The 12,355-nt window shown below is 40.6% G+C and overlaps 1 protein-coding gene across 3 annotated transcripts; it reads right to left on the minus strand.

Moving 5' to 3' along the window:
* Positions 1-1,086: 1,086 nt before the first annotated feature.
* TSPAN6 (tetraspanin 6) lies at positions 1,087-12,048 on the minus strand. 3 transcript variants are annotated; one of them, XM_003810386.7, is made up of 9 exons: positions 11,977-12,048; positions 8,641-9,137; positions 7,592-7,780; positions 7,212-7,286; positions 5,990-6,088; positions 5,464-5,598; positions 4,544-4,627; positions 2,821-2,928; positions 1,087-2,048 (listed from the first exon to the last, which is right to left on the minus strand). In XM_003810386.7, exons 2-8 carry the CDS (start codon positions 8,725-8,727, stop codon positions 2,860-2,862), a joined length of 738 nt encoding a protein of 245 aa, XP_003810434.1. In that variant the 5' UTR covers positions 8,728-9,137; positions 11,977-12,048; the 3' UTR covers positions 1,087-2,048; positions 2,821-2,859. The 3 variants fall into 3 exon arrangements, with proteins under 3 accessions (XP_003810434.1, XP_057157063.1, XP_008960989.1); XM_057301080.2 differs by lacking the exon at positions 11,977-12,048 and having other exon boundaries at positions 8,826-8,931; XM_008962741.4 differs by lacking the exons at positions 8,641-9,137; positions 11,977-12,048 and adding an exon at positions 8,224-8,240.
* Positions 12,049-12,355: the final 307 nt, after the last annotated feature.

Here is a 12,355-nt window from a genome sequence, read left to right on the forward strand (position 1 = left end):
GCTGGGATTACAGGTGCTTGCCACCACACCCAGCTAATTTTTGCATTTTTATTAGAGACGGTGTTTTACCATGTTGGCCAGGCTGGTCTAGAACTCCTGACCTCAGGTGATCCGCCCGCCTCAGCCTCTCAAAGTGCTGGGATTACAGATGTGAGCCACCATGGCTGGCTGAGGGAAAACTTTTTTAAAAACTCTAAATATAACCTTAAAACATTCTTCAAATGTTCCACTGCAGTGAAAAATATGTATCTGAAAATTGCTGATAATCCTTTAAATATTTGCTTCTTTAATCTCAGTAGCCAAAAATCTGATTTGCTGTACTTGAGTCACTATTTTTCAACTTAATTTTCTTATCACCTTATCCTATGTCAAAAGTCACACATCAAATGTTCTAATGGAGAATATCATTTTTCTGCAATAACTCCAAGCATTTTAAAACACATACTCAAAATTCATGATTATTTAACTAGTAGTTTTTGCCCAGGTTTTTTTCTAACTGTAACTGACTCCCCCTTACCATCAATTCAAGGACTGTGGCAATCAGACTAGACAGGTTCTACTAATGGATGTATAAAGAGACTCAAAACCAAAGAAATAATTCCCTGACTTCAACTCAAATTTTAGTAATTATTATTTTCCTTATTAATTTCCCTATTACCCTGAAGATACAGGTTACATCCCTCCCTGTACAACTTTTTAATGCAAACTATACAATCAAAAAAGTCTGATCTCTAGGAGAACACTAGTCATATGCTACTTTATAACATGGAATATGATTTTTTTCACAGAGAACAGTTTTTTTTAATATTTGCACTTTAAGATTTTTTTGTTTACATTAAGTTCTGGGATACATGTGCAGAATGTGCAGGTTTGTTACATAGGTATACATGTGCCATGGTGGTTTGCTGCACCTATGGGAACAGTTTTTTTTAAACAAAAACTTTTTTTTAAATACAGAGTTAAGGCCGCAGGCTTATATTTCACATCTAAAAACAGTACTCTGAATAGAAATGTAGGGCTTAGCTTTCTCAGTGGAAAACAACAACCATTCCAGCAGATTTTCTACAAGTTAACTTAAACACGATCTTTTTAGAGGAAAGCAGTATTTATTGTATAAGAGTTATACTTATTAATCAAAGGCACAAACGAAAACTAAGACTTAAAGTTGACCATAATATTGACAAGTCATATCAACCTGGTACCAGCTAAATTTAATGAAGATAAGTTCCACTGAATTCCTAAGGAAAATACAACAATTCCGACACCATTTAATAATTAGAAACTTTCAAACAAGAGGGAAAGTATGAACATCATAATAAATGCCTCAATTTGGAGGCAAAGAAATGTAAGTTGTGTGCTGAAACCTGATGTATCACAGAACATCAGTAGTCCCTTCCAGTCGTGGATGCCTTAGACCCAAGGCCTTACACTGTTATCACCATCTGGCAACCCTGATGAGGGATGCCATCTATTGACTGACTGAAATTAAATTACACAATGTGACTCTCTGCCTGTCAGCAGAACAGAGAGTCATAAAACATTTTAACTTCTTGGTGCAAATTATACAATCAAACCAGATAACCTTGACTGGGAAGGAGCCAGTTCAGAGAGGTGAATTTTCTATCACACTACATCAATAGCAAAGTCAGAGGAATCAATTTTCCATCTTGTAACACTACATCAAAATAGCAAATTCACAGTGCCTTCCAAAGGCCCCCTACTAAGAAAAATAACAGTCAAGAGGAACACAGTATTACTTCATTTACAATTTACTAGCTCTTCCAGTGTTTCAGAGGGATACAGGGTTTCAACGATCTAACATGAATGGGATAGAAGGTGGACTTAGAACATAGCAAACATACATCTTGATTGAATCAGCCCACTGCGAGCACAGATCTTGATTGAATCAGCCTATTGGTGTAGTTTTAGGTCTACATACATCTTGATTGAATCAACCTACTGGTGTAGTTTTTTGGTCTATCAGTAAGTAGTGTTGTCAGTTCTCCAGCCAAGCAACTTTCTAATTCACAGGGGGGACCCTAAATGTCCTAAAATTAAAGAAAAAAAGTTAATGTACTTGTTACCCAAATTTCAACATCTGTATTTGCTTACATACATTCTAATCTATTCCTGCTAATGAAGACCTTCCTATGTGTTCCTAGTCAGTGGCTCAAGTAAAATGCAAAGTGTGCCCTAGGGATCAATTCAGCCAACAACAGTTCTCACAGTATTTTACCAGTCAAATACTAACGCCATTGAAACACACGTCTTCCCAAAATCTGGTTCCTTATTAGACCAGATGAGTTTACGGTTTTAACAATAGCCCACCAAAAACATCTTTTTACCAAGAAAGCCACACTCTCAACGACTGATTAAGATTGTGGTAAATGAAAACTACGAAAAGGACTAAGGAAAATGTCAGTATTGGTGAGGAGCAGAGTGCACCTGCCAGGGAACCTCACGAATAAGGTCATTCTTGGGATTCTTTGTTTCTCCTCTCTCTAGGCCAAAACATGTTAGAAAAGGGACCACTTATGATCTTTAGGCTGACATGTGTATGTAAATATATAAACCCACACGGGGAGTCTTCTGTTGCATAACTGTAGAGAGCATGCATAGATAAGCTGTAGCTAAGTCATTACTTTCTGACCATGCCCTGTGTATAGAGACCTAACCTGCCTACACAGGGTTTACATAGCACCAGCTAGATTTAAATATACTACTAGACAAGACGTTCTTGGCAAACTTAGTCCATGCATCACATACACAGGCTAGAATAAATATCAACACTAACAGAGCTGAGGACCAAAATGAACGCACCTTAAAGGTAGAGAGGAATAGGCCCACAGATACATTGGGTTACACTATCTCATACTGGTTATTTGTTATGGCACGAGAGAGGCAGTAGGCGAGAAAGATTCCAATCAGCTAGAAATAAAATAGGAACAAAATTAAATACATACACAAAAGAACTTGAACACCTCAGACTATATTCTCCTCTCACTTGTAATTCGCTTATAATTTTCGTCCTTGAGTTTTTCTAGAGTTATGTTTAATACTCTGCAGCATCTAGATCACATTCAAAGAATGTAAGTGAAGTTTCATTGCCACTGTGACCCAGAATTTCACAACTCGCACCAAAGGAAAATCCAGCAAACTCACTCAAGGAAAATTCAGTCACGAGTTTTGAAGAAACTTTTCTTACTCTCATTTCCCAGAAAAAACAAAGACATGGTTTTCAATAAGTATCTTAACAAGTGAAATCTCCATCAACGAGGGCAGAGATTTTCCTGGAAAGATCCACAGCAATGCTACAATAATGAAAATGTTCTAGAATCCCTGTACTGTCCGATATAGTAGGCAGCAGCCACATGGCTACTAAGTATTTCAAATCTCCAGCAAACTGAGGTTTTAATTTTATTTAATAATTTATAACAATTCAAAGGTGGCTAGTGGCTACTGCATTAGCATAGATTTAGATATAGCTTTGCTTGCTACTTTAAAAATATATTAAGACTAAACTTGAATTGGTCTTATTTCTAGTGTTTAATATAAAAAAAAACGTTCAGAGCCACAAAACAAACTTCATGCTACAGTGGGAAACACAACTTGGGAAACACAATTTGATCTACAACGTGGAATCAACCCCAAACAACTGGTGCATAAGGAATGTGGGGGTGGCATCATCTAAATTTTAATAGGTTGGAACTTGTATGCAACTCATCAGGCAGTTGCAGCCCAGAAAAGATCCTAATAACATTTTAGAATCTTGACTGACCGCAGAGAGAACCAAGGTTCCTATCTAATGTTTTGTTTCATGAGCTATGATACTGGAAAGTTGCCATAACTAAGAGGGCACTGAGTCTTTCCACAGTTAACTGCTTTCAAAAGATACGCACTGCTACAAGTTAATTCTAAATCTTACTTTTTTTCTTCTTTTTTTAAATTATACTTTAAGTTCTGGGATACATGTGCAGAACGTGCAGGTTACATAGGTATACACGTGCCATGGTGGTTTGCTGCACCCATCAACCCATCATCTACATTAGGTATTCTCCTAAATAAAGTATTTTTATACTGTGACAACTGAGAGTTTTGTGAAAACGCGACTTCCCTAAAAATGTCCTCACTATCCAGTCCCCTGAAGCAAAAACTTATAAGCCTTAAAAGTGAAAATCTCGCTGCATGCAGTGGCTCACGCCTGTAATCCCAGCACTCTGGGAGGCCGAGGAGGGCGGATCACTTGAGGTCAGGTGTTCAAGATCAGCCTGGCCAACATGGTGAAACCCCAACTCTACTAAAAATACAAAAAAATTATCCAGGCATGGTGGCGCACACCTGTAATTCTAGCTACTCAGGAGGCTGAGGTGGGAGAATCGCTTGAACCCAGGAAGTGGAGGTTGCAGGGAGCTGAGATGACGCCACTGCATTCCAGCCTGGCAACCGAGCAAGACTCCATCTCAAAAAAAAAAAAAAGTGAAAATCTTCTAGCTTACACCTACAAGAGGGATGAAATATTTCCTAAGTAACTACAAAGACTTACTTGGAAGCAAGCAACTCCAAAGGAAATTCCTGCAACGACTCCCATTTCTGACTCTATAATGGTCATCACCTTTATAAAACAACCCTAATGGGAGGAAAAAAACAAAGATTAAATACAGCACAAGCAGCCTGTGCTTTTCTTTATGGTAATAAATACTTCGATCATATAACTCTGCAGAAAGATATATTTATGGTAATAAATACTTTGATCATATACCTCTGCAGAAAGATGTATGTATCATAGCCTTTGATTGTCATTTTATTGAAATCTATTCTCTTCCATATGTTCTCAACAGAACAAATAATTATTCCCAATTATTTCCACCTTCTGGATTATATATTTAAAAGTGTTACTTCACTTGAACCCAGGAGTTCAAGGCTCCAGTGAGCTATGATCACAACATTGCACTTCAGACTGGGTGACAGAGAGAGACACTGTCTTTAAAAAAAAATACTAAATAATAAATAAACAAAAAAGTGTTACTTGCTGGCCGTCTGAACTCAATTCTTACCCGCCCTATCTATTTCAGCTTATATTTAAAAATTAAAAACTGGCCAGGTGCAGTGGCTCACGCCTGTAATCCCAGCACTTTGGGAGGCCAAGTCAGGTGGATCACAAGGTCAGGAGATTGAGACCATCCTGGCTAACACAGTGAAACCCCGTCTCTACTAAAAAATACAAAAAATTAGCCAGGCGTGGTGGTGGGCACCTGTAGTTCCAGCTACTCGGGAGGCTGAGGCAGGAGAATGGCGTGAACCCGGAAGGCGGAGCTTGCAGTGAGCCGAGAACGCGCCACTGCACTCCAGCCTGGGCGACAGAGCGAGACTCTGTCTCAAAAAAAAAATTAAAAACTGGGTCAATTTTGCATTCAGTTAAGTCTTCAAATATTGCCAAATAGAATATTTTAAAAGGCACCTTACTTCATTGTTTACTTTGTCTGCATCTCTCTGTGGAGTACAATCTTCAAGTTTACAGCAACTCTTAGGAAATCCTTTTTCTGAGTAATAATTAGTATCTGTCCAATCTCTATAATCGGTGACACCACAACAATGCAACTGAAAAACCCAACAAAAGCATTTACAGTTTATATTACAACTTTGTAGTCAAACATTTAACCTAATATCCTCTATTGCAATTTGTGCTCAAAACATTTACTAATCTCAATGATCTCTCTCCTCAATTGATTCAAGAGATGAGCACTGGGTCCCTGATTAGCACCATGCATGACAGTTTTGTATTGGCCTTACTTTCCTGCTATAGTTGGTACTAACTGTACCTGGACTATGATGTAAGTGGGGAAGGAAGAGAACAGGTGCACATGTGAGGAAAATGAAATACGTCACACTTCTTTCCCCTACAGGTGGATAACATCTAGTAGCCAGACTCTGCTCTTTTCTCTGAGGCAACAGGGAATGTGTTCCCCTCTAGGTGGTGGTTACCACTTACCGTATTTTGGATCTTGTCTACTGCATGGCTTCTATAATCTCCTGTAGAGTTATACTGCTTCAAAGCCTTCTCATAATTATTCTTAAAGCTGTTCTTAATCTATAGCAAAGAAACACAATGTCAGTAAGAAAATCCTCTAGAAAGTTTTTGGTTTCAGGTCAAATAAGTTCTCGAATCTGACCAATGGTCATATCTTTAACTTCCATGGTACAGTCCTGTCCTCTAAGGGGTATAGGTTAGCTGAGAGGACTACTAAGCAAATCATTAAAATATATGATGAGAACCACTACAAGTTCAAAGTGCTGTGGGAATATGTATTTATCTGAGTGGCAATGCAGTATTGCTGTATTCTGCACCCTGCTAATTTTTCTCCACTTTAAACTGAGTTCAAATTCGATGCCTATGGAATTTGTAAGCTACAAAACCTTACTTTGGGAGGCTGTGCTACCACTTTATAAGAACTCTCATTAATGAGCCTTTGCTACTCACCGAATGTTATTTGAACAACCCCAAGTTTACCTGTTTTCTAATTCAGTATTAAGCTTTTTTTTTTTGAGATGGAGTCTCGCTCTGCTGCCCAGGCTGCAGTGCAGTGGCGCGATCTCGGCTCACTGCAAGCTCCACCTCCCGGGTTCATGCCATTCTCCTGCCTCAGCCTCCCGAGTAGCTGGGACTACAGGCGCCTACCACCACGCCCGGCTAATTTTTTGGGTTTTTTTGTATTTTTAGTAGAGACAGTTTCACCATGTTAGCCAGGGTGGTCTCGATCTCCTGACCTCGTGATCCACCTGCCTCGGCCTCCCAAAGTGCTGGGATTACAGGCGTGAGCCAACGCGCCCGGCCCAATATTAAACTTCTGATGATTTGCATTAAGTATATCCAATCTTTTCAAAATGCAAGGCATAAGAAGGTTATCAATTTTGTGATTTGAATATTTTCCTATCAGCAAAGTTATAAATTGTACTATCTCCGTTTTAATAGGTATTTATACACAGAAAAACGACAGGGAATATAAGTAAGTAATTTTCTTCTGGTGACTATCAGTCTTTACAATTTTCTAAATTTTCTTTTAAATTAGAAGTGGACCAGAATTTTTACAAGAAGGCCATTATTGTCAGCTACAGGTTTAAATACAGAGGTCTGACTCTTCTACTTTAATAAATCCATTTTTATCTCTCAGAGGATAAATGTAACATGCTAAGCTTCCCTAATTCAGGCTTACCTCATGTCTGAAAACAAATCCTACGATGGCAGCGACCAGTTCGACCAAAAAAACGAGAGTCAGAAACATTGCATACTGCAGGACAAGAAAGAATGTCCAAGTCAGCATAAATAAGATATAGCACAACTGCAAAGGGAGTCAAAGAAAAAATAATGGTCGTCTTCTCAATTAGTTCATCATGTTTTCATTGAAAAGGGCAGGGAAAATAACAACATGTCTATTTTGAAAGTGGAAACTGGCAGCTGAACTGTTACTTGATAAGTTTCCATAAGGAACAGGAAAAATTGTAAAGGGCCATGGCCAGTTCCAAGAAAGGAATTCTATAACATACAAAACTTCTCTAAAACCAAGAATCAATTCTAATGAAAACAAGGACTCACCAGTTTTAGCATCCATGCAGAAGCTCGGCAGGTAGCAAAACAACCAAAGGTGCCCAAAAGAATAATGACGGTACCAGTAGCAATGAGCACGAAGGGGACATTGGTGGCCTTCTCATTTAAAAGAGAAAAGTAATTCTCCAGGCTCACCTTGCCCCAAATGCCAACTGCAAGAAGGATAACGCCAGTGATCTATGTGGGAATTCAGAGAATACAAACAGTTACGCACTGTGTACAGCAGCATCTTCAAATCACAACGCATGAGGTATTTAAGGCACAATAGGTGTAATATGCTGGGATACGGCAGACAAGGGGGAAGAGTAGAAGGGGTTGGGGGGGATCTGCACACAAGAGCAGGCTGTGGACCAGGTATCTTATCAAAATTCTTAAAATTCATCTTTTTGTGTGTAAACACAAGCCCATGGCATATTTGCCCTAGGGATCAAAACTTCCTTAACTATCTTACTCCAACCTTAGGAAGAAAACCTTGAAGGGGAAAAAAAAAACGTGATTTTATGAGTTCCAGAAACTTCCCCCGTCCTCTCCAGTTAGGGATGGGCACAGGGTACAAAGGACTGGTACACAAAAGCAAGCCCAAGGATAGACTGGCGGGAGTGGAGGCATACCATACTTACCTGCGAAACACTCCTCTCTTACGAAGCAGTGAAAAGAAAGACACTATTATGCAAGTGAGCCCTCAAAGGGGCCGGGCAAGCCTTGCTTGCCTTTGCAAAGGTCCAGGGTCACCGTCTGCGTGCTCTGGGGGCTTAAGGCCCCACCTCGCCTCCCGTATCGAACTCGAACGCTGGTACGTCTGGGTCCCAGCTCAGCCTGTCGGCTGCCTTCGTCCCGCACTCCGACCCCAGCGCCGGCGAGATGCCTGAGTTCTTTGTTCGGGGCCCAGTCACTGGTCGCCGGCGTCGGGGTCCCAGGCGCGATGGCCGCCCAAACCCCACACCGTTCCCGACCTGAGCTCCCGCCGCTCAGGGTCACACCCCCCACAACTAAAAGCCCGGGATCCCCTGCCGGCCCCAGGCGCCTTCGTCTCTCACCCAGAAAATAAAAGTGTAGATTAGCAGAACGCTCTTGAAACAAGTAATGACTGGTTTAGTCTGCAGTCTCCGAGACGGGGACGCCATGACTAGCCCGAGACCCTGCACCACCGCACCGGGCGATCGGAACACAGAGAGCGAGACGCGGAGTCCCCGAGTCTCCCCGGAAACTGCCGAAAACTTACGAGCGTCCACAACTGAGAAGGGCCGGAAACACTGTGCAATTTTGTAGAGGGTAAAGTACGGGAGGCTGTCCGGAAAGTGGCAACAATTTCAGAGCGCCCCCTGCCGAAGGTTACCGAAAACTATATACAAAGGTTCTAGTGTCGGAAATTTCATAGGTCTTCAAGTGGAGCTTTCTTCATTGTTTTTTTTCTATCCTAAGGAATCTTTCCCGCCCCCCACCCCTCCCCTCTCCTTATAACTTCACCATATTGTTTCTATCACCAGCAGAGCCCGCAGCGCTCTGAGATTGGGCCTCCCTGGCCCCTGGTGCCCTAGAGAGAAGGAAAAGAATGAAGAGGTTAAAAGCGACCTAAGAAAATACATGGGAAAATACCCACAAGAAATATATTCGCAAAAAGAAAGCGGATTGCAAAGCAATACATACAGTCACGTGTGCTTAGACAAAAACTGAAAGGAACAGTGAAATTTACCTCTGGTGGAATTAGGCTGATTTTTTTCTCACTTGTGTGCTTTTCAATTTGTGAACATTGTTTTATGGGTTAGGAAGGGGAGATGTGAATGGAGGAAAATAATCACCACTTGTTGAAAGAATTTCTAAGCTAGGTATTAAAGATAATAATGACTTTAGAATTTACCTGCAGGACTTTGCAAAACCCCAGTATTCCTCTCCTTTTTTATCCCCTAAGTAATTGGAAAGTTGAGGGAAAGTATTTTTACATAATAGTGAAATGTAAGTTCAGCTATTCGCTGTAAACTTTTAAAAAGAGAGAGTGCAATGGAAAATCCCTGGTGAGTGTGACCTCCTCTTAAATGTTAAAACAGAAAGGCACTGTACATTCCAGCCACCTGGTTTTTGCCATCAAAACCCAGCTGATTACAGAGAGATTAAAACCTAATGTTATATATTGTGAATATATTGGTCTATGTTGTTACAGCACAGGAGGTGCGTTAAGGTCTGATTTCTCAACTAAAGCGTCAGCTCTTTGAAGGCAGAGACTGAGTGTTAAGTGAGTTTGTGTTATCTCTAGAGGAACGGGGTTAGAAGGCTGTATCAGTTCCCTATGCAATCCAACCCTTCATCATTGACACAAGCTTAATATCACAAGTGGCTATTTACTCTATTGCCATTGCAAAAAGACCTGCATTTGTGGAGGAGAGATGAATACTCAAACTTTTCTGCTTGAAACGTTGCTTTAAACATACACCTCAGGACCAGAACACAGGAAAGTTCCATTGACTTGGTCACACAGAGCTTCCCTGTGCTTCGAATATTGACCTAGGACCAGTTCCTATAACATCTTGCCAGACGTCTGAGGTGCAAGGCAGCAACTGTTGGAAAATTAATTATTGCACTGCCAGGCTTTATACTAAAATTTTTACTAAAATTTGAAAGGCCTAATACACAAATACATGGAGAGAATGGATAAACGATACATCTACATACACCTTTAAACACTTTGAGGTAAAGTCGTTAGGAAATACCAAATATTCAACATGGTGGAGGGGGGTGTCTAAGTATATGCAAAGATTTCTCCCTAGGCTAAATGACCCCAACTGAAGGGTTCTTATACTAAAAACAAGGATCAAGGGAAGTCTTGATAACTTCTTGTCATCTTAAAGAGAAGTTTCTCTGAAACTTAGATATGTACTGAAAGGGATTTACAATGTGAGCCCAAGAGCAAAGAAATATGTCTGTAGCTGAAGAAAAAACAAAATAGCAAAGCAAAAGCCACATCTTATTTCCAAGAATGTGTTGACTTTCCTCCTCTCCCTTCCTCTACCACTCACAACGCTGCTTTGTTTGAATAACACTCGGTGCCAAATTAAACCAAATGCTGACATGGAAATTCATATTCCTATGGCTACAACACCTTGCACCATTGCCTCCTACTCTGCTACACCCACTTCCATCTCCCCACCCCCACAATGCCACCAAACCGAAAAATTCAATTTAGTTCAAACCTAGTCCTGGGTCTGGGTACAAACCCAGACCAAAGGGGCATCTAATCCCGTTTAAGGCAATTTAAGAAGTATTTCCCTAGGCCACTAGATACATGTATTCTTTAAAGTATTAATAATGACTGTGATAATAAGCATTGACTATATACCAACCACTATTGCTAAGAGCTTGATACACATTACCTCGTATGCACACATCACAAGAACCCTATTATGAGGTTGACACACCTAGCACCTTCATTTTACAGATGAAGAAACAGGTTGAAAGAGGCCAAGTAAGCTGCCTAGGACTAAACCTGGGCAACTTCTGTCTCTTTCATCAGAAATGGGGCCCACTTTGTGATGAAACATAGCTGCTGTTGTACGTGCAGCTGCCTCTGCGCAGAGTAACCTCAGTAAAGACTGCTGTTGCACAGACATTTAACCTAAAACAAGGACTCCTCGGAGCCTCTGAAGCTTAAGAACCTCAATGATTGCCCCAATTCTGCCTTGCACTTGGGGTTTTTTGGTTGAGTTTGGCTTTTGCCTTCACTCCAATAGCCCAGCCACCTAGGAAGTAACCCTACCTGCCCCAGAGTGGTAAGGCAGAGAGTTCAGTACTTTTTCTTGTTCAACCTCTTAATTTCTCCCTCTTTCTGAGCACAGAAACACAATTTGATGCCAACAATGTAGGAAAAAAGGAAAATACTTTAAGTATTGTTACTGCTTGTTTTACATGGAACATTTAGTAGCCCCCCTTCCCAATTAATTTCCTGTAACCTTCAAGATTAGGTGTAAATGTTTTTCATTGCTAGACATCAGGCAAGGGAAATGACATAAACAAGGGCTCACTGTTAAGTCAGACCTCCCTTGTGCCACCTCCAGCCTCCCTCCATCCCTACCAAGCCCCTCATCCCAATACAATCTCAACTGATTTCCTACTGCTTTTCCAATGTGAATTTTCTGCTCTGTACCAGGTCAGTATGATCAACCCCCCAAATAAACAAGTCCTATTCCCTAGTCCCTGCCCGCCCTCAACTTCACTCATACTTTCTGCTTCTACTGAATATCCAGTTCAATCCCAACTCAGTAAAAAGTCCCTCCTTCCTCACCTCTTTCTCCAACACCGTAACTGTCTTAACTACACACTCACTCCCATTAACCCAGCCCTTTAGTCAATTACTGCAATATCTGCTTTGCATTTCTACTTACCTATTCTACATCCTACCGTCTAGATGTTCAGAAACTACTGAAGAGCTAGTGTGGCAGGGCCCCTATGCCCCCTTTTATACTCTCCTCAGTACCCTAGGACATAATGCCCAATTGATGAGTTCATTTTCTGCTCGGCCAATCCCTGTTGAGCTGATTGCTCATTGAGGTCATAACTGGTCTCTGGGAGCAACCACATAGTAATTACTCAGGATTGATTGTTGAAATTAAATAAAAAATTAAATGTCTAAGCCATCCCAGTATCACACTATAATAAAACATAAAAAATTAAATTGAGTACCTAGATAATGTCTTGGGACATTCCTCTCTCTCTCAGGAACCACTAAAATAATAACAACAATAATAATAATAATAATAAACT

Source organism: Pan paniscus, chromosome X (genome assembly GCF_029289425.2).
Source record: "Pan paniscus chromosome X, NHGRI_mPanPan1-v2.0_pri, whole genome shotgun sequence".
In the NCBI taxonomy this organism is placed as follows: domain Eukaryota; kingdom Metazoa; phylum Chordata; class Mammalia; order Primates; family Hominidae; genus Pan; species Pan paniscus.

Excerpts from the sequence above, each read along its gene's own strand:
- TSPAN6 (XM_003810386.7), bottom strand. The coding sequence starts at position 8,727 with ATGGCGTCCCCGTCTCGGAGACTGCAGACTAAACCAGTCATTACTTGT. Across the intron at positions 6,089-7,211 it reads GATTTGTTTTCAGACATGAG|ATTAAGAACAGCTTTAAGAA; the intron begins GTAAGCCTGAAT and ends TCTTTGCTATAG. Across the intron at positions 4,628-5,463 it reads CAGACAAAGTAAACAATGAA|GGTTGTTTTATAAAGGTGAT; the intron begins GTAAGGTGCCTT and ends TCCTCCCATTAG.